The sequence below is a fragment of the Artibeus jamaicensis genome, unplaced genomic scaffold, assembly GCF_021234435.1.
Source record: "Artibeus jamaicensis isolate MK-2021 breed Jamaican fruit bat unplaced genomic scaffold, CSHL_Jam_final contig_1284, whole genome shotgun sequence".
NCBI lineage: Eukaryota > Metazoa > Chordata > Mammalia > Chiroptera > Phyllostomidae > Artibeus > Artibeus jamaicensis.
Window position 1 is genome coordinate 3,590,856 of NW_026521249.1, and position 27,407 is coordinate 3,618,262.

General features: G+C 39.7%; 1 protein-coding gene and 1 pseudogene across 1 annotated transcript in view; one reads left to right on the top strand and one right to left on the bottom strand.

The window, feature by feature from the left end:
• The window catches only part of MCM6 (minichromosome maintenance complex component 6), a 47,413-nt gene extending 29,551 nt beyond the window's left edge, over positions 1-17,862 (bottom strand). The window contains exons 1-7 of the mRNA XM_053667034.1: positions 17,669-17,862; positions 12,534-12,680; positions 10,674-10,784; positions 6,546-6,795; positions 4,613-4,778; positions 4,203-4,348; positions 2,825-2,975 (exon numbers count right to left, since the gene is read on the bottom strand). Coding sequence (XP_053523009.1) covers positions 2,825-2,975; positions 4,203-4,348; positions 4,613-4,778; positions 6,546-6,795; positions 10,674-10,784; positions 12,534-12,680; positions 17,669-17,775 — 1,078 coding nt within the window. The 5' untranslated portion in view covers positions 17,776-17,862. The remainder of the gene's footprint in view (positions 1-2,824; positions 2,976-4,202; positions 4,349-4,612; positions 4,779-6,545; positions 6,796-10,673; positions 10,785-12,533; positions 12,681-17,668) is intronic.
• Positions 17,863-22,959: 5,097 nt separating this feature from the next.
• LOC119040602 (ubiquitin-40S ribosomal protein S27a-like) lies at positions 22,960-23,418 on the top strand (annotated as a pseudogene).
• The last annotated feature ends 3,989 nt before the right edge of the window (positions 23,419-27,407 follow it).

Sequence of the window (27,407 nt, forward strand, 5' to 3'; positions counted from 1 at the left end):
CAGGAAGCTCAGAGAGTCCCAAAGAAGTTGGACCCAAAGAGGAACACACCAAGGCACATCATAATTACATTAGCCAAGATTAAGATGAAGGAGAGAATCCTAGAAGCAGCAAGAGATAAGGGGACAGTCACCTACCAAGGAGTTCCCATCAGACTGTCAGCTGATTTCTGAAAAGAGACCTTACAGGCAAGAAGGGGCTGGAAGAAGTATTCCAAGTCATGAAATCCAAGGACCTACATCCAAGATTGCTCTATCCAGCAAAGCTTTCATTTAGAATGGAAGAACAGATGAAGTACTTCTCAGATAAGATCAAATTCAAGGAGTTCATCATCACCAAGCCCTTATTATATGAAATGTTAAAGGGACTTATCTAAGAAAAAGATAAAAAAATATGAACAGTGAAAAGACAGCAAACTCACAGTTATTAACAACCCACCTAAAATGAAAGCAAACTAAGAAGACAGCTAGATCGGGAGCAGAACCATAGAAATGGAGATCACATGGAGGGTTAGCAACAGGGGAGTGGGAGGAGGAGAAGGGGGGAGAAGGTACAGAGAAGAAGTAGCATAGACGGTAGGTAGAAAATAGACAGGGGGGAGGGCAAGATTAGTATGGGAAATATAGAATCTAAAGAACTTGTGACACATGGACATAAAATAAAGGGGGGTAGTAGGGGAAGGGGTGTGCAGGGAGGAGGGGAACGAAGGGGGGAATGGGACAACTGTAATGCCATAATCAATAAAATATATTAAAAAGAAAAAAAGGAACTTATCTAAGAAAAAGAAGGTAAAAAGTATGAACAGTGAAAGGACAGCGAACTCACAGTTATTAACAACCACATCTAAAACAAAAGCAAACTAAGTGGACTCCTAAAACAGGAGCAGAGCCACAGAAATGGAGATCACACGGAGGGTTAGCAACAGGGGAGTGGGTGAAGGAAAGCAGGCGGAGGAGAAGGTACAGAGAATAAGTAGCATAGAAGGTGGGGAGAAAATAGGGGGAGGGCAAGAATAGTGTGAGAAATGTAGAAGCTAAAGAACTTGTGACACATGGACATGAACTAAAGAGGAGGAGTGAGGGTGGGAGGGGTGTGCAGGGTGGAGGGGAATGAATGGGGGGAAATAGGACAACTGTAATGGCATAATCAATAAAATATATTTTAAAAATGCATGATTAAAAAACAACACTGGATCTCTAGAAATGTGCTATTAGAAGAGTTTTCTGTGCTAATGATTGTGACTTTCTATGAATTCCATCAACAGAGTGCTAGGCACACTTACAAAATACACTTTGTAAAAGTATAAAATTAAATAACCCATTCACAAACAAAACATCTGACTCATGACCTCTGAAAGAAATGTGTTGGAGATTTGTTAGTTTTTAAATAGCCCACAAATTCTTTGATACTCCTCATTTCAAGATGGAGCTTAATTCTCTTTTCCCTAAATGTGACAAGACTTAGTGACTTGCTTCTAACAAACAGTGTACGTGCAAGTGAAGGTACGTAACTTATGAGACTAAGTCCTGAGAAGCATTTGGCTTTCTCCCTGATTTGCTTTCTGGGATCACACACTCTGGAAAGGAAGCCAGCTGCTGTGATGTGAGAATACTCAAAGGGCCCCATGGAAGAGATTTACATGGCAAGGAACTGAGGCTTGCAACCAACAACCAACACTAACAGGTAGGCCACTGAGTGAGCCCCCGAAGTAGATCCTGCAGCCCTAGCAAAGTCTTCAGATGATGGCGGCCCCAGCTGATGTCTTGGCTGCAACCTCATGAAAGACTGAGCCAGAACCACCCAGCTAAACCTCTCTCAATTCCTGACCCACAGACTGGATGAGATAATGTTGTTCTAAACCACTATGATTGAGTTAATTTATTATGCAACTTAATTTACAGGAAAAGTAAAGCAGCATCAAAATTCTGACCCAATTTGTTAGAAAGGAGGACACTCTAAAATTCATAAATGATTATTAACATAAAGAATTTCAGTTCAATTTCATGTACCAAGCATTTAGATAGGAAAAGTTAACTGTAAATGATTAAAAATATATACCTAAGAGAAAAATCCATTACCTTGAGTTCTTGCCCTAACTCCAATTGAGAATGGAAGATAAGGATTTAAAAAATGGGTAAAGCATGAGGCCTGAAAATTCAGTAATATCCTTCAACATACAAGGGGATTTTTATGATAGCGAGCAGCTAGCAACCAAGAGCCCAGAAAACGTTGAAGAGACCACCAATGGTACAGACAGGTATAACCAAGGAACATCAAGAAATCTCTAGCTCTGAAAATTAAAACAGGTATTAAACTAGCATATCGGAATATACTGAAGTGCAGTTCTGTCCTACAGCCAGAAAGAGGACTGTCCTTTTTTTCATTAAAAAAATAATAATAATAAAAATAAAATAAACTGCGGTAAAATATACATAAAATTCACCATTTCAACCATTTTTCCTGATTTCAACCATTTTTAGTGTACATTTTAGTGAAATTAAGCACATTCACTATGTTTTATAACCATCACCTCTATCAATGTGCAGAGCGTTTCCTTGCCTCAAACAGAAACTCTATCCACTGAACAGAAACTCCCCATTCCTCTCCCCCAGGGAATCTCCTTTCTTTCTGTCCCTATGAATTTGCCTATTCTAGGTACCTCATTTTAAGTGGAATCATGTATCTGCCCTTTTATAAATGACTTAAAAAGACCCCTTCTAAACCTACTAAAAAACTTTCATGATCCGTTTAAAGAAATCATATTTGCTGTTCTATAATCATTTCTTTGGATTTCAAGTTTATGCCACATATGGATAGAATTCTTACCATGTATAGTAGGAAACAGGCTGGTACAAAGATTGTGGTATAGATTTTTATCTTGACTCATTTCAAACACTTTCTCCCACTCTTTCACAGTCATTTGGTTTTTAATGCTCTCAGCTGTCTGTTCTTCATCTCGAAGCTCTTTCCCTCCAAACTGAAAGATGGAGAAGAAAGGAACAATAATAGCATAGAACAGACAAAGTCAAAATAATGTGAAAGAGAATAAACTTCATTACAAACAAAATATAGTCTCAGAGGTTAACTGCAGAATCTGTTGACTGTAAAGGTTTTTTTAAAAAACATCTCCAGCCCTGTGGCCAGGTAGCTCATTTGGTTGGAGCATTATCCCATACACCAAAAGGCTGTGGGTTCGATCCCTGCTCAGCGCACCTACCTAGGTTGTGGGTTTGATTCCCTGTTGGGGCATGTACAGGATGCAACCAATGGATGTTCCCCCCCCGCCCCGCCCTCAAATCAATAAGCGTATCCTTGGGCAAGGACTAAAAAAAAAAAAATCCCCAAACTAGAAGGCCTTGGTAAATTAAAATCCTTAAGAGTTTGTTGTTATTTTGTGAATTAAAAACAATAAAAAAGCTACCACCACTGTTTTGTGTTATTACCTAAATAAATCTGAATGGTTAAGTGATGAGCCATAATCAAATGTTAGTCAATGATATGAAGATGAAAATGAAGTGACAAAATACAGGGTAGACCAAAAAGTAGGTTTACAGTGGTTGGTATGAAAAATAAAATAATTAATAAATAACAATACAAGAATAAACTGTGTTTCATGCACTTACACTTCTGCTCCACCCTGTATTATGTCCACTCCACTTTTTCCAGAATAAGGAAAAGTCTTCTTGTTTTTGTATGTAAGAGCCCATTGCTTTAAGAACATTGGTACAAATGTTTTTTAATTACCATGTTTCCTCTCTTATGCTCCTGGAGAAAGTACAAGATTTCATTTAGGCTTTCCCATTTGGGACACAGAATTAAGTTCTGAACAATAATAACATCAGGGGTCCATCCGTCTCAGAAGCAATTTACTTTACTTCCCAGATTACTAAATCTTTTTATTTGTACTTTCTCCAGGAGCATGAGAGAGGAACCATGATAATTAAATAACAACACCCCCCTCAGTGGATAATATGTATAAATGCTTTTAAAGCAATGGTCTCTCACGTATGAAAACAAGAAGACTTTTCCTTATCAGAAAGACAGACATAAAAGGATTTGACTTCAAAACTAAAAAGTCCAATGTAACAACCCCATACCTTTAACACTAACTAGATAACTAAGATGTTTCCGAAACCTATTAACTTTGTAGCAGCCTATGCGGGAGGTCTTTCTCAAGCTTTGTCATTCTACTAAGAACACTCACCCTTGGGTTGGTTGGTGCAACACAACAGGCAAGAAAGACCAGCCTGTATGAAAGGTCCCTAACACCAAGGGCCCGGAGTCCTCGAATGCCTTCGGTCTCATATCCATCAACACCAGTGACGCGAGAATTAGTTTCTGCACGTGCTCCTGAAAGAATGAAGAAGTTGTTTCATATCTCAAATACTGAAGGTGCTGAGAGTCAGAATTGCTCACCTATATGTCCAAAGATTTCACTGAGGCTGATGTTTTTCAGATCAGTACCTTCTGTAGCAAAGTCAGTTTGTCTTTATTCTCATCATACTTCCTTATTTACTTTCTGATTAGTAGCCGAAAATAAGACAAAGAAGATACAAGAAGCTATTGCAGATATCTGCAGTTTAGGTAACCGAACTTGAGTCTCAGATTACCAACCTGGTGTGCTAAGCTTAGAGACATCAGGCACAACAATCAGTGTCCCTGTAAAGTCACACTTGTCACCAGCTTGAGCTGACTCCACAGCTTCAGCCCTCAAGATCACTTCTAAACTGCGTGGGATACTTCCTCGAGGAAGTTCAGCTTGAGTCTCTTGAATACGAACCTAAACAAAGACAAATAGCCAAGAGTAAGAAATCTTGTTCAAATACCATACAATCTAAATTAAATACCACAAATATTGACATATTCTAAACTATCTTACCATTTACAGACTTTTGATACGCACCAAAATTTATCATAAAAATTCTCCACTCTAAAGCCCCTTTCAATTTTATAAAAACTATTTAAAATCTTCACTTTTACTCCTATTAAAAAAACACTGTTTCCCAAACAACCGCGGTTTGATTCCCAGTCAGGGCACATGCCTGGGTTGCAGGCCAGTTCCCAGCAGGGGATGCACAAGAGGCAACCATACACTGATGCTTCTCTCCCTCTCTCCTTCCCTTCCCCTCTAAAGATAAATAAATAAAAACCTTAAAAAAACACCCCCAAAACAAAAACACAGCTTCTCCTTTTTCTTTGTTCAGTTGGACTACATAGTTAAATATCTGTTCTATGTTCCATCTTCCTCTAAACTTCCAGGAAAATTTTATGAAAAATTTCACATAATTTATACTTTCCATCTTAATGCAACTATTAACATTACTTAGACACATATTTTTCCTGTATGAAACAAATTATAAACAAATTATTTGAAACAAATTATAAACATCAAGATACTTCACCCCTAAATATTTAAGCACTGAACTCCTAAGAATAAAGACAATCTCCTATATAACTAATACCATTATCACACCAAGAGAATTAAATAATATTTACTTCCTTGTCTATTACCCAGTCTACCTTCAAATTTCTCCAATCATCAAGAATGCCCTTTATTACAGATGTTTTTATTTTTTCCCCTTCAAACCAGGGCCCAATTCATTCATAGTTTGTATGGGATTGTTATATCACGTTCTTTTTCAAATATAAAGCTTTTCCCACCTAGAGTTGTTGGTAGAGTATGTGTTTCCTATAAACTAAGTATCAGGTTAGTATAAGAAATCTAAGTAAGGACTAAAAAGTGAATTAAATATTAATTACTCTAGTACTCATTCTTCCATGCTTTAATGCTTTAACTATTGCAACTTCCCCCCTTTGCAAGACCCAGAGTTACTAAGTCCTGCAGAGAATTGAGACACCACCCCATGCCAGCCCTTCATTCTTACTGCTACCATCCAAATATTGCCCAGGACTACAACTGCCTAGTTGTTAGTCATCTCTTGTTAAATACTATAAACCATTATCTAATCTTCCTTTAAAAAGAAAAATTCATATCCCCTAAAAATATACTTCCCTTATGTATCAAGATAGGCCCCAGACTCTCAATTTGATAGTTAAGACTCCAAGTACCTCCATGCCCCATACCAAGTCACCTCAGAGGAGCTGCAGTTCGGCCCCTCTACTTCAGGCATGGTAATCCTCATTGCGATGGACACGCACGTGCATTTGCACCTGTCCTAATCGTTCACGCCTTCTCTCTCTCCTTACTACCTACTCGAAGTCTTACACCAAGTTTCTAGTTCTCTAAAGTCTTCTTAACTGTAGTTAATAATAATAGTTACTATTTATTTTTTAACAAATACATTTTGTCGCAGTGTGAAGGAGTTTTCAATCCAAGTTATTAAAGGTTACAACACATTTACATACTGATAACCAAAGTTGGCATTAAGAAGTTTTGGCTTAAATCTGTAGTCACACTGGATGATCTTTGACTTAAGTAAAAACTGAGTTTAGCATTATCTATATAAGCTTTCAATAATAATTACAGGTCCCTAGAAGGGAATTATTAGCACAGGCTCAATCTGACCTAACAGAAGTTAATACATACCTTTTGAAAGTCAACAAATCTTGATTTATTTGTATCTAGCAGAAATCTCCTTCTGTTGGCACAAACTGGATTTCGGCAGATGTTTGGTTGTGTGTATTTGAACTGCTGCTCTACATCCTTGATCACTGTCTGACAGTCCAAGCACAGGAAAGTGCCACTCACAAGCTCTGGGTGCACGGGATGCGTCCGCACTACCTGCCCGCTGATGCGAGTGAGCAAACCAATTCTGGATGAGGTGAGTTCTCGAATTCTGTTTAAAGACAGATGTCCCATCGGTAAATAAAGGATACCAAAGACATAAAATCATTATAAAACAGGATGATTTCATCTTTGTTTTGTAGGCAAATATTTTTTTTGTTTATCTACAATTTCTAAATAAGTATGTATTATTTTCATAGTAACGTTATCATGGGAAAAAAATTTTAAACTCAAAAGTTCAGAAACTCTTTACTTCACAAACTCATTTTATATTAAATAACTTGGTAAAACTCTACAAGTAATTTCGGTTAAGTTTTCAAAATACCACTTAAATTTCTTCCAGTAAATTTTTAAAATAATTGCTAAAGGAAAAAAACTGTTTAAAATTTATGTCACTTAAACTCTGACAAAAATTTCCACCAATTAATGAATTTCTGTGACTGTTCTCACTTGTCAAATTTTCTCACTACATTTTATCTCCAATGTCCTCTAAAAGGTATCCTAAAATATGACAATACTAAAAAATTGCTTCACTTATTTCCCATCCTATCTTGCTAGAAAAATGTATTTCTTTAAAATTAAAAAATCAAAATTCAAGAAGCTCCAAATAAACAATCTAACTTTATACTTAAAGGAACTTGAAAATTAACAACAAATAAAGCCTTAAGTGAATAGAAGGAAGGACATAATAAAGATCAGAGCAGAAATAAATGAAATAGTCTAAAAATAAAACAAAAGATAAAAAAATCCAAGAACTAGTTCTTTGAAAAGAGAAACAAGACTGACAACCCTTTACCAGATTCATCAAGAAAAAGAGAGGACACAAATAAATAAATGAAAGAGGAGAATAACAACTGACACCAAAGAAATACAAAGAACTATAAGAAAGTATGAACAACTATATGCCAACAAACTGGACAACCTGGATGAAATGGATAAAAGTCCCGGAAGCACACAATCTTCCAAAGCTAAATCAGGAAGAATCAGAGAATCCGAATAGACAGATTATACCTACTGAAATTGAAGAAATAATTAAAAAGCTCCCAACTAAAAGCAAGCTCGGTCCAGATGGCCTCACAGGGAAATTTTACCAAACGTTCTGAGAAGAACTAACACCTCTCCTTCTCAAACTATTCCACAAAATTCAAGAGGAGAGAAGGCTCCCAAACTCATTTTATGAAGCCAGCATTATCTTAATTCAAAAACCAGATAAAGACACTACAAAGAAAGAGAAAATTATAGGCCAATATCCCTGATGAACACAGACACTAAAATCCTCAACAAAATATCAGTAAACCCAATACAACAGTGAATCAAAAATATCATACACCATGATCAAGTGGGATTTATCTGGGAATGCAAGGTTGATACAGCATTCACAAATCAATAAATGTGATTCACCACATAAACAAAATGAAGGATTAAAATCACATGATCATATCACTACATGCAGAAAAATAATTTGGTAAAACCTAGCACCCCTATATGATAACAACTCTTGGCAAAGTGGGACTAAAGGAAACATACCTAAACATAATAAAGCCCATCCACATAAGACAAATCCACTGCCAACATCATACTCAATAGGCAAAAATTACAAGCATTTCCCTTAAGATTGGGAATGAGATAGGGATGTCTGCTTTTCACCTCTTTTGTTCAACACGGTACTGGAAGTCTTAGCCAGAGTAGTCAGATTAGAACAAATAAAGTGCATCCAAATTGGAAAGGAAGCAGTACAACTTTCTTTATTTGAAGATGACATGATACTATACATAGAGAACCCCAAATATTCCACCAAGAAACTACTAGAACGGATAAATAAATTCAGCAAAGTATCAGGATACACAATTAATATTCAAAAATCAGTTGCATTTTCATATGCCAATAACGAACTAACAGAGAAATTAAGAAAACAATCCCATTCACAATTGCTACGAAAAGAATAAGATACTTAGGAATAAACCTAACCAAGGGTATAAAAGACCTGTACTTAGAAAATGAAGACACTGAAGAAAGAAATAGAAGGTACAAGTAAATGGAAAAACATATTGTTATCCATGGATAGGAAGAATTAACATTGTTAAAATGTCCATATGACCCAAAGAAATCTACAGATTCAATGCAATTTCTATTAAGATTCCAATGATGTATTTCACAGAACTAGAACAAGTATTTCAGAAATTTATATGGAACCACAAAAGCAACAGCAATCCTGAGAAAGAAAAAAGCTGGAGGAGTCACACTACCAAATATCAAACTATACTATAAGGCCACAGTAATCAAAACAGCATGGAACTGGAATAAAAACAGACACATAGATCAATGGAACAGACTAGAGAGCCCAGAAATAGACCTACACCTTTACAGTCAATATTTGACAGATGAAATAAGCACATACAATGGGCTAAGGAGTTTATTCAATAAATGGTGTTGGGAAAATTGGCCAGATCTGTGCAGAAAAATGAAACCACACCATCTTCTTATACCACACACAAGAATAAATTAAAAAATAGATTAAAGGCTTAAATGTTAAGAGCCCAGACCATAAAAATCACAGAAGAAAACAGGCAGCAAAATCTAGAACATTACTTGTAGCAGGATTTTATCGGATATATCTCCCCAGGAAACAAAAGAAAAAATAAACAAATGGGACTATATCAAACTAAAAAGTTTTTGCACAGCAAAGAAAATCATCAACAAAATAAAAAGACAACACACAGAATGGGAGAACATCTTTGCTAACCCATCTGTTAAGGGGTTAATACCCAAAATTTATAAAGAATTTAAAAAATTCAACACCAAAACCCCAAACAACCCAATTAAAAAACAAGCAAGGGACCTGAACAACACTTATCCAAGAAGACATACAGATGGCCAATAGACATATGAAAAGATGCTCAATGTCACGAATCATCAGAGAAATGCAAATTAAAACCACGATGAGAGATCTCTCATCTGCCAGAATGTCTGCCATCAATAAATCAACAAAGAAGTGTTGGTGAGGATGCAGAGAAAGGGGAATGCAAATTGATGCAGTCACTGGTGAAAGCAGCACGGAGATAACCTCAAAAAATTAAAAATGGATCTGTCTTTCAATCTAGCTATTACACTTCTGGGAATATACCCAAAGGACCCAAAACACAAATTCAAAAGAACATAAGCACCCCTATGTTCACTGCAGTGTTATTACAATTGCCAAGATACAGAAGAAGCCCAAGTGCCCATCATTAGATGAGTGGATAAAACTACAGGACATTTATACAATGGAGTACTAGGTGGTTGTAAAAAGAAAATTTTACGCTTTGTGACAGTATGAATGGACCTGGAGAACATTATGCTAAATTAAATAAAACACTCAGATAAGACAGATAAATGATTTCACTCATATGTGGAATCTAATGAATTGAACTAATAAAAAAAATGTGGGGGGGACAGACTCATAGATGGAGAGCAGGATGACAACTAGTGGGGGTGAGGGGATTGAGCAATAAAGGAAAAAGGACTCATGGACAACAGTGTGGTGATTACTGGGGGAGGGGGGTATATGAGAATTATATGGTAATGGAGAAAAAAATACAACAAAGATTCTTTAAAAAAAAACAACAAAAAATTCTGACAAAACTGCCCACCAATTCATGAATTTCTCAGTTTTCTCTGTTCTCAGTTTTTCAGTTCTCTCACTTGATTAATTTTTTCCCCAAATGTCCCCTAAAAGGGATCCTAAAATATGACAACACTCAGAATTACTTCATTCTACTTACTTCCCACCCCATCTAACTAGAAAAATGTATTTCTTCAAAATTAAAACTTTTTGGATAACTGGGCGTAACTTTTTGAATCTAAGACTATAACCTCCTTAGTTTCCTGACAATTAAGTTAACGCCTACACTACTTGGTAAACTCCCTTTCTTTGGAAGAAGGGTTTCTTACTTGTGTCTGGTAGGTAGGTCTTGGAATGCAACATAAAAATCCTTGGCAAGAGGAATCTCTTTACGGTCTTTGACGAAGGTTTTTAAGGCCCGACACAGGTAAGGATAAACTCTGAAAAGCAAACAACAAAAAAAAGATCAACTGACATCTTCAAGAGGTATATTATTAGCAAGGCCTCATTCCTGCTTCATCTTTGCCAGCAGCTGAGACTAATTAATTTCATCTGGTTACAACAAAGCCCTAGAATTTAACTATGCAGGATACATATGTTACCTAGTCCAGGTTTAGGAGCCTCTTTCAATCCTCTCCTATCCCACCACAAGTAGATCTAAGGCAGCACAATCACCAAAGATAAAATGCTTTGTCCGAAAATCCATGATCTTTACCTAATCGTTTAGCAACCACAGTGCAGGCCACTTCTCTGTCTAAGACTCTACCTGAATAATCTGGGGTGGTGAGGGGTGGTGTTACAATCTAGCAAGGCAGCCTTTCCTTTGGTATCAAGGCCAAGTATATTTTTCTAGGCTTAACTGATAAGAAATGAATGAGGTCAGGCAAGGAATGTGTGTACATCAGAAAATGGCAGAAATGTCCCATTTGACTTATTAGACTTAAGTGGCACGGGTCTTCTGGATAAAAGTCCCCAACAGCTGCTGCAGCTTGGTCTAAGTAGTGGGATCTGAAGTCCTTTCAAAAATTACCTGCTTTCATGAGACAGAACTGCTCCATGGCCTGTGCATGAGGTATGGAGATAGTTTTTCAATCACCAGCCCTGATTTTCTACTTCCCTCTTACTCGTCAGTAGAACTTTTACTGCTGCATGCTTTCATAGTAAATTCTGCTGCTTATCTTTCCAACCTTTCTTGATGGTCAAATACAACTAGAAACATGGAGACAAGTCCTCCATCTCCCAGTCCACCAGGTAAAGGAACAGGACTGTGTTTCCTTACCTCCTGCGTCTCTGTTTCTTTCAAAACGGTCCACAATGTTTAATTTAACCTAATTTTATTTATACAGATTGTAACATTTATTTAATCCAAATACAAAGATTTGTGTAAGAAAATGCTTCTTTAGATAGCAATTAAAAATAAAATTTAAGCCTAAATTATTAAATAATCATTAGTAATTATTAATTTCTGCCTCCCCAAATGCCAATCAGCTATTAAAATCTTTTTAAGGGGTTTTATATGCCATGAAAAAAATGTTATACTGTTAAGTGAAAAGGGCAGGATGCTCTATGTGTAATGATGCCAATAATTACAGATGCACAGAAATACATCAAAACGTGTCAGGAGATCCTCGGGAAACTCTGCACTTGTAGACCTACAAAGCTCTTAGAACTCTGCTGCCACAGACCTGTAGATGAGGTTATCTGTGGGTGGTGGGATTACAAATGTACAGATGATTCTACTTCCCCTACTTTTCTCTATTTTCTAAATTTTCTACAACAATTCACCTTTATAGTAAGAAAAAAATTAAATTTTAAAAGAACAATGCCACTGCTAAAAAGGTATCCCTGATTAAGAAGATCCACACACTTTTTCAAAACACCTATGGCACAAGTGGGAGTGGGAAATCAAATGAATGACAGCAACAGCACTGAATGCCTGACACAACGTAAATGGTTCTCTTAAAGCGTAGGCAAACTATACAGAAAGCAAAGGTTTTTAATATTTGCATGTAAAAAATATTTGGCTCCAGAAAGGCCTAAATTAGTTCAGAGAAATACTAAAATGACCACTGGCTGTATCAAAGGGCCTCTGTGACAGCTGCCTTTCACAAATGAAAACTTCCAGTCCAAGAAGAGCTGGCCTCCCAGGCTCCAGGCCTATTTAAAGTAAACATGAATAAATACCATACCTATAGAACTCCTCTTGAATTGTGGTGGAAAGTTGCTGGTTAAATTGCTCCAGGTCCACAAAACTCACAACCAATGTGTTTCTCTCAGGACGAATTAGCTCCTCTGCTAACTGCAAGTACTTAGTTTCTCCATCACTGTTCTGGAATCTGCAGATATATGTAAGTCAGATTAAGAAATAATTAGGCAGTAAAAAGAAAAATCCGCCTGGGAATTAGGTGTACTGGTTAAAGATCATCAGCTTGAAGTGAGACAGACCTATTTTAGTAAGTTGTGTAACTTGGGGCAAGTTACTTACCCTCTCCACACCTGTCTCTCCCCTTTAAAAAATTACAAGAAAACAGAACAAAACAAATTAGGACATCACTTTACCTTTTAAGATTATTGTGAAGATTAAATGAGAGAATACCAGTGAAATGTTTTATGCAGACCCAGAACACAGAAACACTGGGTGTTCATATTTTAACCTGAATTCTTCATTTAATATTTTCTAATCAACAATCCTAACTATTAGTTTATTATTGTTATGTATCACTAAAATTGGGAACTGTTAAATCAAGAAATTTAGGTTAAAACCTAAAGATTTGATTTCTATAGGAAAAACTTAAAGATTAGTTGTTAGTTTAAGAACCAGAAAAAATTAAAAGTACACACACACACACACACACACAAAATAAAGCTGGTGTTTTTCCCCTAAAAGGAGTATCATACAAATACATTTGCTTTTTGTTTTTTAACATATGAAAATTAGTTTTGAAGCAAAATCAATTTCTCCTTTAAATATAGCATGTTCTAACTCTAATAAATATTAACTGAACATCTATCTGCAAAGCTCCACACCAGAAGCTGCAGATCAAGTGAGTGTGGCTCCGGCCCTAGGGTTGACACTCTCGTAGGAGACACTCCTACTACAGAGAGGTACCAGATAACTGAAATGTCCAACACAAATGATTACAGAAAACGTAGTATACACATACAATGAAATACTACCCAGCCTTAAAAAAGAAAATTCTGCAATATGTGTCAGTACGGATGAAACTTGAGGACATTAAGGGAAACAAGGCAACCACAGAAAGACAAATATCGCATCATTCTACTTATGAGGTTACCTAAAATAATCAAATTCATAATCAACAAAGTGAAATGGTGGTTGCCAGGGGCTGAAGGGGAAAATGCTAACCTAGGTATAAAGCATCAGTCAAGCAAAATGAATAAGTTCTAACAACACTGTATTGTACCTACACTCAACAATAAGCTATTGTACAGTTAAAAATTTGTTGAGGGTACGCCTCATAAGTGTTTCTTCCACAATAAAATTTTTTAAAAGGAGGGGGAAGGAGAAAGTACAAAAAAGTGATAGGGTAAGATGGAGGCGTAGGTGGAAACAGTTCTCTTCACAGAACTAAGTTTAAAGACAACAAAGTTTTAGTAACAAAAACACAACCAAAACACAGAAAATTGAACTATACGGAAGTCTGACAACAACGAACCGTTCAGCCAGACTGTTAAGAGGAGCGGATCCAGCAGCAGAGCGGGGTTGGGCAGAAAAGATCTGCCAGACCCACCAAGGCTAGCAGGCAGCTGTGGGCGGATCCCAGGTGTGGGGTAGCAATGGGAAGACCCAGTGAGGGTGCAGGGCAGCAGGCTGACCGCGGTCACACATTCCTGTGCAGATAAACCAGCAAAGGAGCCAGCAGTGAGACAGACCGCACAGGTCCCAGAGGCAGGAAGCATCAGAGGGTACCGCCATTGCCCCTCTCTGACCCCGTCCCCACATACAGTGCCACAACCCAGCAACTGTGTTGCCCTGCACTGGTGAACACCTAGGGCTCTGTCCCTCACTACATAACAGGCACGCCCAGACCAAAACATTATGGCTCAAGTAGAACTCAAATCCCCAGAGCCAATAACTCTAAGCAACCAAGAGATAGCCAACCTATCAGATGCACAGTTCAAAACACTGGTGATCAGGATGCTCACAGAACTGGTTGATTTTGTTCACAAATTAGAGGAACATATGAAGGCTAAACTAATTGAAATGAAGGGAAATGCACAGGAAATCAATAGTAATGGAAAGGAAACTGGGACTCAAATCATTCGAGTGGACCAGAAGGAAGAAAAAAATGACCAAACAGAAAAGTATGAAGACACAAGAATTCAAAAAAATGAGGACAGGCTTAAGAACCTCCAGGACATCTTTAAATGTTCCAACATCTGAATTATAGGGGTACCAGAAGGGGAAGAGGAAGAGCCACAAGTGGAAAACTTATTTGAACAAATAATAAAGGAGAACTTCCCCAATCTGGCAAAGGAAACAGACTTCCAGGAAATCCAGGAAACTCAGAGTCCCAAAGAAGTTGGACCCAAGAAGGAACACACCAAGGCACATCATAATTACATCAGCCAAGATTAAAATGAAGGAGAGAATCCTAGAAGCAGCAAGACATAAGGGGACAGTCACCTACAAAGGACTTCCCATCAGACTGTCAGCTGATCTCTCAAAAGAGACCTTCCAGGCAAGAAGGGGCTAGAAAGAAGTATTCCAAGTCATGAAATCCAAAAACCCACAGCCAAGATTGATCTATCCAGCAAAGCTTTCATTTAGAATGGAAGGACAGATAAAGTGCTTCTCAGATAAGATCAAATTCAAGGAGTTCATCATCACCAAGCCCTTATTATATAAAATGTTAAAGGGACTTATCTAAGAAAAAGAAGATAAAAAAGATGAACAGTGAAAGGACAGCAAACTCACAGTTATCAACAACCACACCTAAAACAAAAGCAAACTAAGAGGACAGCTAGATCAGGAGCAGAACCATAGAAATGGAGATCACATGGAGGGTTAGCAAAGAGGAATGGGAGGAGAAGAAGGGGGGAGAAGGTACAGAGGATAAGTAGCATAGATGATAGGTAGAAAACAGACAGGAGGGAGGGCAAGAATAGTATGGGAAATATACAATCTAAAGAACGAGACATGTGGACATAAACTATAGGGGGGGAATGGTGGGGGAGGGGGTGTGCAAGGTGGAAGGGAATGAAGGGGGGGAATAGGACAACTGTAATGGCATAATCAATAAAATATAATTTTTTAAAAAGTGATAGGGTAGACTACTAATTCAACCCAACATCTAGAAAGGCTCCATACATATAAAAACACTGGAATTCAGCCTCGAGACTTATTAGTTGAAAGAAAAACAAGCGATGGGAGAAGTGTGGATAACAGACTGGTTGTGGAAGAAACCTTTTAAAAAGAGGAGCTGTGGAGAACTTGGACATTTTCCATATGCAATGTCAAATCAAAGTTGGTAGAGTGGAACCTTAGTTCTCAAGCTTAGTTTGTTCTGGAAAACTTTTCAAGTAGCAATTTGTTCAAAAATCAAAACTCCTTTGTTACCTGAGAGACCAGTGACTGATCATACAGGTATCAGCATGAAAGGGCTGTCAAAGAGAAAACTGAAAGTTTTATGAAGACAACCACCACATTTGGTTGGGAACCACCACCAACGACTTGGTTGGGAACTGCATTTTTTGAGAACTGAGGTTTGACTGTATTTTGAAAGGGAGTAACATTTCCCCCCCAAGTGAAATACATCACTATTATCCCTAGCATCTAGGTGTATGGTAACTGCAAAGTTGTAAAGGTGATTATAATATTTGTTGAAATGAATCATGAATTGAGGACCTTTGTACTATGGTGTGGTGGCAAGGATGGGACGGATTTACATGGAAGATGAAGTGGTGGACAGATAAAGAGACAAGAAGTTCTATTACCAGCTATAATGGAAAACGGTGACCTGGGAACATAAAGAAAGGACTGGTACTGCCTGAAAGGTTTACAGTTTCACAAAGGAGATATGAATCATTGCCAAAGGTGGAGAAATATAAATAAAATTATGGTTTTTTTAAGTACATACAACAGCAGATTTACTCACAAATGTGAAAGTGTAGAAACAACCCAAGTGTCCATGGACAGATGAATGAACACACAAAATGTGGTATATATATGCAATGGAATATTATTCAGCTTTAAAAAGGAAATTCTGGCACATGCTATAACATGGATGAACCTTGAAGACATGCTAGGTGAAATAAGCTGATCACAAAAGGACAAATGCTATATGACTCCAAGTGTATGAGGTAGATTTACAGGCAGAAAGGATAATGGAGGTTGCCAAGTATTGAGGGTGGGGGAAAAGGGAAGTTATTGCTTAATGGGTGCGGAGTTTGACTTTAATGGGTGCAGAAAAGGCAGAATTCTGGAGATGGTGATGATGGTTGCACAAATAATGAGAATGTCACTGGGCTCTGTGCTTACAAAAAGTTAAAGTGGTGAATTTTATGCTATGTATATTTTACCATAACAGAAAAAAGAATTCCATAGGACATTCCAAAATGTTTACACTTCACGCTGTAGGCAGCACAGTCCATCCTCTAAAAGTGAGTATCTGCACTTGTAAGAACAGCAACTGGTGGCAGTGGTGGAAAGCTGGGGAGAGGGTGGGTTAAAAGGCCAGGAGCTGAGAAGGCAACTGAAAAAAAAAAAAGTGTGTGTGTTGGGGGGTGGAGGTTGGAAGGAAAGGAAGTGATGGACGGCGCCTGTTCAGCTCCTTTTAAGCAGGGCGGGGCTCACTCGAGCATCTGTCAAACCCCAGAATCCATTCTAGTACTTTCATCTCCTTGGATTGCCAGGGCCCTCGGTGCCCCCAACACCAGGGTCCTGGCTGTCTGGCTCCATCAGGCCTCTGCCAGGATTCCAATGTCAGTTCGGCCTCCTGCTCGAACCTGCCAACGTGTGGTCTAGCCGGACAAGGTACTTACCCTCCCCGGCGCCTCAGTCTTTGCACAAGTAATCAGGTTGTGAAGATAAATGATGGGAGTACAGCTCGTAGCTTGGGGCACTTACTTAGGCGTAATAGGAGTTTAAGGGCTCGCAGTGGATTTTAACCCTGGAAACCGGCCCAGCCCATCTCAGGCGCCTCACAGCACCCTGGTTTAGCCCCAAGTGGGGCGCCGGCCGCTCAACAAGACGTGCGAGCCCCCGGGACCCGAAAACGCGCCGGCGCCACGCTTCCCGGGCTCCGGAAGTGGGGAGGAGCGGCTCGGGAAGTTCCGCAACAAAGGGCAACCCGCGACTTACTCCTCCAAGAAGTCCAGGAAGAGTTTTTGGCACTTCTCTGCCACCTCATCGCGAACTTCTGGGTGCTGGCTACCAGTGCCTGGTTCCGCTGTCGCCGCGAGGTCCATCGCTGCCGAGCACTTACGGGCCACCAATGCCACACTCAATTGCCAAGAGTTGCTTTAACCGGATGCCGCCGCTTTGCCCGCGCCTCTGCAGCTCCTCAGGCCCGCCTCCCTGTCCTTGGGGCAGCCAGAGCCAATCATAGTGCAAGAGATCTGGGATTTCGCGCCAACCCCGCCCAATGAGCGCCGCTTCTCATTCGCCCCGCCCACGGAGCGGGGATTTCGCGCCAAATGCAAAGATCCAGAGAAAAACCAGCTTCTGCCTTTGCGCCTGCGTAGTGTGGTCGGGCCATGCGGGGATTTGGCTTCTGGAGCAGGGATGGTTCTTTGCGTGTTTTTTTCAAACGTTTTTTGAAGTCATTCCACTTGCATTAGGTGAACAGAAGGCTAAGGCTCCAGGATGAGAAAAGTGGGTGAGATTTTGATTTCCTGCTTGAGCCGTCTAATTGGAGGAAATAAACTGTAAACGAGCCGGTAAAACTGAGAGAGCCAACACTGAACTATATACAGTACTGGGGATGGGGGAGGGAGGAGTTGGCATAGCTGTTCTGGTACTGTTGAGCCGGGAAAATCAGCGGAATATTTAACACTTGATTTTTACAATTGAATTTTTATGACTTTATTATCATTTTAATTAGTGTATTTTGGCATCTTTTTAAAATAGAATTTGTTGGGGTGACATTGGTTCACAAAACCATACAGAGTTCAAGTGTACAACAAAATAAAACATCTGCACACTGCATCCTCTGCACTTCCCCTCAAAGTCTCTTTCCATCTCTAATTCCCCCTCCTCTCTACTACCCTTTTCTCCCACCCAGTTTCCCTCTGGCTATCACCACACTATTGTCTGTGCCTGTGTTGTGTGTACATGTTTTTTGGTTAATCCTTTTAGTTTTTCATGCAGTCTCCGAACTCCCCAGCTGTCAGTCTTTTCCATTTATCCATGCCTCTGTTTCTATTTTGTTGTCAGTTTATTCATTAGATTCCACACAGAAGTGAGATCATATGGTATTTGTCTTTCTCTGACAAGAGTTATTTCACTTAGCATAATACTCTCCAGATCTATCCATGCTGTTGCATAAGGTAAAGTTTCCTTTTTTTTTTTTTCTTAACAGCCAAGGAGTATTCTATTGTGTAAATGTACCACAGTTTTTTTATCCACTTATCTACTAATGGGCACTTGGGCTGTTTCCAGATCTTGGCAGTAACAGATAATGCTGCAATAAACATAAGGGTGTATATATTCTTTCAAATCAGTGTTTCGGGTTTCTTTTGATATATTTCCAGAAGTGGGCTCGGGTCAAAAGGTAGATCCATTTTTAACTTTTTGAGTTATCTCCATACTGCTTTTCACAGTGGCTGCACCAATCTTCATTTCCACCAATAGTGCAAAAGGGTTCCCCTTTCTCCACATCCTAACCAGCACTTGTTATTGACAGACATTCCCACAGGTGGGAGATGATATCTCACTGTGGTTTTAATGTGCATTTCTCTGATGATCAGCTACCCTGAGCATAGTTTTATGTGCCTATTGGCCAATCTGTACCTTCTGTTTCAAGAAATGTTTATTTAGGCCCTTTGCCCATTTTTTCATTGGGTTTTTTGTGTTCCTGATGTTGAGTTGTATAGGTTCTTTATATTTTGGAAATTAACCCCTTATCAGATGTATTATTGGCAAATATGTTCTCCATTCAGTGAGTTCCCTTTTTATTTTGTTAATGGTTTCTTTCACATGACTGCATAGAGGGAGTTGAGCTGCAGTGTGGTTGCATGGAAGATTTAAGCCAATCCTACTGGGAGCTCAGGAGGTCAGATGATCCCATAAAGTTATCCCAAATAAAGGCATAGGGACTGGGCCTTTGACTCCCGCATCAATGAGTTACTGGATGCAGGTTGCCCTTGGGGAAGAAGTGCAACTTCAGGTGAAACAGCTTATTTTGGTCAAAAGCAATTCCCAGATGGGGATATGGCTATGAGGCTTCAACAGCCAACACTCCCAGCAGCTGGTGGGGAATGAAGTCCTGAATAGGGTATCCGGGTGGCACATCACAGCTCACCACAGCTCACCCTTGCACCTTTCAAATCCACTTGCTTTGTATAGTAACTCCACTGCATCTGGGTATAGCACCTCCTGGATCCTAGTTGGCTCTTTTCATAGGGAAACTTGTAAGAGGAAGGTTAGGATTAATTACAGCCCTTGCTACTGGAGCTGATCATGAGTCTACAAGATACTCATTATGACTTCTCTTCCACCCATTCTAGGTTCTCCTCTTAACCAGCACCTCTCTTGGTTTAGGTGGCTTACCTGGTGGGGAAACAAAAACATTCCTGAGAGGGAAGAGCCTTTAGTAACCATACCTTTCTCAGGCCATGGCTAAAATTGAGTGGTTGTATGAAAAGAAGCCCTACTGTATTATCTAGTGTCAAATATTTCTCCCCACCCCAACTGTAGCAGCTGCCCTCCTTCTGCTTATCAGGTCAATTAAACCTGTCAACATCGTGACTCTTCCTTGTTTCCTGATTTCTGGCATGAGGACCATAAAATGGCAGCGTGGCAGCTGTAGTTTCAAGTTTATGGTGTTCTGTTCTTCCAGTGGAAGTGGTAACTCTCAGGGAATCAGGATCTCTAGATGCAGAGTTTCAAACCGTAGGGAAGGGAACACGTATTTCCCAAGTGGATCACTGGAATAGATGGCAAGCAGGGCCACTCCTTGCCACCTTTTGTATCCTGGACCCTTGTATTCTACCTAATGGACACCATGCATCTTACAGTGGTTGTTGAGTTAAGGTATATACCATGTCCTGGTTAGGTCATATCCCCTCCTTGCACAATATATCCACACTGGCATTTTGGTTGATCCTTGGAAAGTTATAAGGCTTGAAGCTTCTGAGTGACCCTATGTAACAGGATCAGTGTCAGGAGTGGAGCTCAGCTGAATTTGGAAGGAGCTGTTATCAACTGGCTAAGTAGCTCATTAAAGCAACAAGCCCAAAATGAAAGAGGGAAGTCTTTAATCATTTACTGCAATGGCTATGCAAATGACTAAAACCAGGGAAAGGTTCTATTTCCCCTCATGGAATGATGGTGGTGGATGTGACTGTTGAAGAAACCTCAAACAAAAGGCTCTGGCAGTTTAATGGATCCTGAGGTTAAGTAAGGGAGAATGACTAAGAGTGGATGAGTACTGGTTACTAAGTTGAAGTGGGAAAACACATCTTCAAGGCTTCCTGATCCTCTCTTCAATAAGCAGATCTCACCAGAGGTACCTGAAGATTTCTGCTCAAAGCCTCAGATAAGGAGACCTATCAATGAATGAATGCAAATGTATGAAGACAGCCAAAGGAGTCTGAGTCTCTGACTTCACCTCTCTTCAGAGATTGCAGTGCATTGGCTGTGTACCAACTTTGGTTTAGGGAGGGCAGCTTTTCCTTGTGAGGCCTGCCTGCCAAGTCATGTCTTTGTAATCGCCTATGGTCAGGCCTAAAAAGTCATACATTTTTAACCAGCAGCTGGATGCCTCAATCAGTAGATCCCGTAATGTTGTGTCTACTCCTTGGCTATAAAGTGGGGACTCTTAGTCAAGAGTCACAGTGTGAGATCCCATGTTGGTGCATCAAATTTTGTAAGCACATGGATACTGCTACTGGGAGAGACTCTGGGCAGGAAAGGAAAATCCATACTTGAAGTATTCATTGAGTCAAGATGAGTTGCCTTTTCCTGGGTGGAAGGGTTCAATGTAATCAACTTGCTAAAAAAGTGAATGGTCAGTCTCCTGAAGAGATGGTTCCACACTGGGGCTCAGTGTAATCAGATCAGCCTTGGTGAGTGGAAACTTACGCTGGGCCCATACCCTCTGTCTCTGCCACTTGGCTATTCTGGTTAAATCACTTTGTCTACCAGTGCCTCATCTTTGGAGGATATTTTCTAGTGGGCATTAACATGTGATACTAAGATCTTTACATTTTGTGCCTACTCCCATTGATTCATTTATATGCTTTTTCTATAAGCTTCCTTATTCCCAGATTTCCAATCTTACTCTTTCCTGGCCTCTGACTATTCAGCGTTGCCATTCACTGATGTCCACAAATGTACATATAGTCTTACCTTCTGCCACTTCTCTTCCCTCACAAAACAGATAGCCAGAAGCACTGTTCATTGGGAGGACTTCGAGTCTTTCAAGGACACCCTTGGGTAGTAATAGTGCAGCCAATAAGCAGCAGCCAATTGCCAAGTCAGTCCAACCATGAGCCAAACATGGCCCTTTCCTCCTCTGCCAGTTGGCCTTAAGGGAGTCTCCTTTGGCCCCTCTACCCCCATACATGGCTGTAAATTTCAGCTGAGAAACATCAAAGCAACAGCAGTTAGACAAGCTTTGGGAGTTCTGATTATCCAGCTTTAGGCTGTTTTCTATTTATGTCCAGTCCCAGATGTACCAACCATATCTTTTGATGGATTGCTTTTGACCCTCATAATTTGGTGGATCTGATACAACTCAAAGCATAATGGGAAGGTCTAGCCACATATTCACTTGATGTCTTATAGTCAGGTGCTCTATCTCCACCACAACCTTGTAGCAAGCCAGGGGCTGTTTACCGAATGGTACACAGTTCTCTGATGCAGATGGCAGAGCCTTGCTCCAGGGGTCTATGTTGTTTCTCCTGTTGGGGTCCCCTATAAACTCCACATGGTGCCTTTTCCCACCAATAAAACCACTAAAATTGTGGATTCTGCTGCTTGAACCACAACCTGGACCTGGTTAAGTGCCCTCTCCTGTTCTAGGCACCACTCAAACCTGACAGTATTCCATGTAGATAGGTCAGAGCAGCATTCTGTTTAGTAGTTATTTCCATGTATTCTAGACTTGGAAAGTAAAATAAAGTAGAATATTATTATTATACTTTTTGAAGATCTTATAAAAAGTGGGACAGCTGTAAAAATGTTATGAAGGAAATCTCTCTTTAACCCACAATGCATTTTGCAAGTAGTGCAGTAGAAACTTCAGGGCAAAGGTAAGGAATGCTAGTGAACTGATCTTTTAGGATGCTCTTCTATGATAGTTTTCTTTTAAAACATTCAAGAAAGGTTTTACTTTCCTAGCACCTTAAAACAAATAAAACCTTCAGCATTTCAGTTTTTCTGATCCGCCATTTGCAGTGAAGCCACCACCAGGATGTAGATTTTTGTGAAAACCCTTGACAGGGAAGACCATCACTCTCGAGATGGCACCCTTGGATACAGCAGAAAATGTAAAGGCCAAGATCCAGGATAAGGAAGGAATTCCTCCTCATCAGCAAAGACTGATCTTTGTTGGCAAGCCGAAAGATAGATGTACTTTGTCTAACTGCACCATTCAAAAGGAGTCCACCCTTTACCTTGTGTTGAGACTTCATGGTGGTGCTAAGAAAAGAAGTCTTGCACCACTGCCAAGAAGAGGCATAAAAGAAGATTAAGCTGGCTGTCCTGAATGCTGCAAAGTGGATTAGAATGGCAAAATCAGTTGCCCTCATTGGGAGTGCCCTTCAGATGAATGTGGTCCTGGAGCTTTTATGGCCAGTCATTTTGACAGATGTTATAGCAAATGCTGTCTGAACCACTGCTTCAACAAATTGGAAGTAATTGAATATGGGTTAGTGAAAGACAATTAACACTAAAAAGACCTTCAGCATTTCAAATGATAGTCACATAGCCATTTTCAAAATCCAATTCGTATATATATTCAACACCTACCATGTCTGCTTGCCTTGTTAAATATTCTGGTGCCAGCAATAAGAATACAAAAGAATTCTGCAATTAGCATTTTAATACTTCTCACAAGTGGAAAATTCAATTAGGTCTGGTTCTGAAGGAAATACTAAGTTGAATATGTGGAGGCTATGATTAATATAACCAGTCAGAGCAGCAATAAAGCTATGTTTGTTAAGTCAATGGTTTTTCTTCAGACTGGAAAAGTTGGCTATGCCAAATTGGATCCAGTGACAGCCCAGATGCAGGAGTCTGTTAGGGCATAAAGCATGTTCTAAGTTACTCTATTTAAGAAAGCAGACAACTAATCCCATTTCATTCCTGTAACTTGTCTCTGCTCAGCAATTCCTTAATATGAATTGAGGCATTATCAACTCTTCTTTGTTAGAACAGCTTTAAAGAACATTTGTACAGAAATATGTCTGGCAGAATGTTAAATACTAGAGTAATGAATTTGGAAACTTCTTTAACGATTTGACTAAAGTAGAAAAATAATTACTTTAAAGCTCAAATAATCTATCAATGTATGTAATTTGCTTATTTTAAAAGCAGATAGAAAAAAAGCAAAGTTAAAAATAATATTACTGCCCTGACCAATGTGGCTCAGTTGGTTGGGTGTTATCCCACAAAGTGAAAGGTTGCCAGTTTGATATGCTTTCTGGTCAGTGCATGTGCCGAGGTTGCAGGTTCAGTCCCCAGTCAGAGCATGTACAAGAGGCAACTGATTGATGTTTCTCTCTCACATGAATGTTTCTCTCCCTTTCTTCCTTGCCCCTTATCTCTAAAACAAATTAATTTAAAAAAGAGCCCTGGCTGGTGTGGCTCAGTGGATTGAGTGCTAGACTGCAAAGCAGTGGGTTGCAGGTTCGATTCCCAGTCAGGGAGTATGCCTAAGTTGCAGGCCAGCTCTCTGATAAGGGGCATACAAGGGGCAGCCACACACTGATGTTTTTCTCCCTCTCTCCTCTCTCTCTTCACCTCTCTCTAAAAAGAAAGAAATAAAAATTTACCAAAAATTATATATACCCATATTTACATGGTCAACTCTTTTCCAAAAAAATACCGAGGTAATTCAACAATAAAAGGATAGTCTTTTCAACAAATGGTGCTGGATCAACAAAGTATGTGGGAGTGGGGGAATAATCTTGACACTTAATATATATGACATATAAAAACTAGCTTGAAATGGATCATAGACCTAAATAAGTGCTCAAATTATTAAAAATATAGAAGATAACAGAAAATACTTGTGACATTGGGTTAGGCAGAAATTTCTTAGAAGTCACAACAATTAAAAACGTTTGCTCTTTATAAAAAGAAAAAAGGCGGAAAATTGTACTTGAACAACAATTAAAAAAAGATTCAAAACAAAACAAAACAAAAGGTAAGCCCTGGCTGGTGTAGCTCAGTGGACTGAGCGCGGGCCTGCGAAGCAAAGGGTCGCCAGTTCGGTTTCCAGTCATGGTACATACCTAGGTTGCAGGCCAGTTCCCAGCAGGGGACACATGAGGGGCAACCATACACTGATGTTTCTCTCCCTCTCTCCTTCCCTTCCCTTCTAAAGATGGATGAATAAACATTATAAAAAACAAAAACAAAAAAACAAAAGGTAAACCACAGACTGAGAGCCAACACATACATCTGACAAAGCAGTCATATTCCAGTATGTAAAGAGCTTATAATTCGTGTAGAAGATAATTAACCCAATAAAAGAAATGAGCAAAAACTATGGCCAATAAACACAAGAAAAGATGTTCAACATCGTTAATAGGGAAATGCACATTAAAGTCACAGTGAGATACAACAAAACAAGCACAACAGCAGCTAAAATCGAAAAGGCTGACATGTCTAAGTGTTAGTGTGAGATGAAATAGCTTCAAATCTCATTTACTGCTGTTGGAAATGCAAAATGGTACAGCTACTTTGGAAAACAGTATGACAGTACCTCGTGAAGTTCAATATAACACTTCTCATATAACCTTGAAATTTCACTTGTAAATATCTACCGAATACGACCCTGGTTGGTATGGCTCAGTGGATTGAGCACTGGCCTGCAAACCAAAGGGTTGCCAGTTTGATTCCCAGTCTAGGGCATATACTTGGGTTGCAGGCCAGGTCCTCAGTAGGGGGCACGTGAGAAGCGACCACACACTGAGGATTCTTTCCCTCTCTTTCTCTCTTCCTGTCTCTAAAAATAAATAAATAAAATCTTTTTAAAAATCTACCTAATACGAATGAAAATATGTCCACACAAAGACTTGTAAACATTCTTCTGGTCAAGATGGAGGCGTAGGTGGAAACACTGTACCTCTTCGCACAACCAAGTTTAAAGACAACAAAGTTTTAGTAACAAAAATGCAACCAAAACACAGATAATTGAACTGCACGGAAGTCCAACAACAACGAACCATTCATCCAGACCGGTAAGAGGGGCTGGCAGAGCGGGGTCACGCAGAAAAAAGTGGCCAGACCAACCCAGGCACATGGGCAGCGGTTGGCAGATCCCAGGAGTGGGGTGGCAACAGGCAGACCCAGTGAAGGTGCAAGGTGGCTGCAGACTGTGGTCATACATTCATGCACAGATAAATCAGGCAAAGGAGTGAGCAGTGAAACAGACCGCACAACCCAGGGCCCCAGCGCCAGGAATTAAAGCCTAAAAGCACCAACTGGAAAAACTTTCGGGGTTGAGGTGCCGGGAGAAGCTCCCAGGCTCAAAGAGAGTTTATTGAAGGGACCCACAGTGTCCTGGAGGGTGCACAGGCCCACACACCTGGGAGCCAGGACCAGGGGGGCCCAGTTTGCTTGCAGAAAGCAACAGAGGGGACCGAAACCCAAGAGAGAGAGTGGAACGAATGCCACTGCCCCTCTCTGACCCCGCCCCCACATACAGCATCACAACCCAGCAACCTGGGTTGCCACCCTGGTGAACACCTAAGGCTCCGCGCCTCATGCCTAACAGGCACACACAGACCAAAACATTATGGATCTAGGAGAACAGCTCAAAGCCCCAGAGCCAATAACTCTAAGCAACCAAGAGATAGCCAACTTATCAGATGCATAGTTCAAAACACTGGTGATCAGAATGCTCACAGAACTGGTTGATTTTGGTCACAAATTAGAGGAACACATAAAGGCTAAACTAATTGAAATGAAGGGAAATGCACAGGAAACCAATAGTGATGGAAAGGAAACTGGGACTCAAATCAATGGAGTAGACCAGAAGGAAGTAAAAAATGACCAAACAGAAAAGTATGAAGAATCAAGCATTCAAAAAAAATGAGGAGAGGCTAAGGAACCTCCAGGACATCTTTAAACGTTCCAACATTCGAAGTATAGGGGTACCAGAAGGGGAAGAGGAACAGCCACAAGTGGAAAACTTATTTGAACAAATAATAAAGGAGAACTTCCCCAATCTGGCAAAGGAAACAGACTTCCAGGAAATCCAGGAAACTCAGAGTCCCAAAGAAGTTGGACCCAAGAAGGAACACACCAAGGCACATCATCATTACATCAGCCAAGATTAAAATGAAGGAGAGAATCCTAGAAGCAGCAAGCCATAAGGGGACAGTCACCTACAAAGGAGTTCCCATCAGACTGTCAGCTGATTTCTCAAAAGAGACCTTCCAGGCAAGAAGGGGCTAGAAAGAAGTATTCCAAGTCATGAAATCCAAAGACCTACAGCCAAGATTGATCTATCCAGCAAAGCTTTCATTTAGAATGGAAGGACAGATAAAGTGCTTCTCAGATAAGATCAAATTCAAGGACTTCATCATCACCAAGCCCTTATTATATAAAATGTTAAAGGGACTTATCTAAGAAAAAGAAGATAAAAAATATGAACAGTGAAAGGACAACAAACTCACAGTTATTAACAACCACACCTAGAACAAAA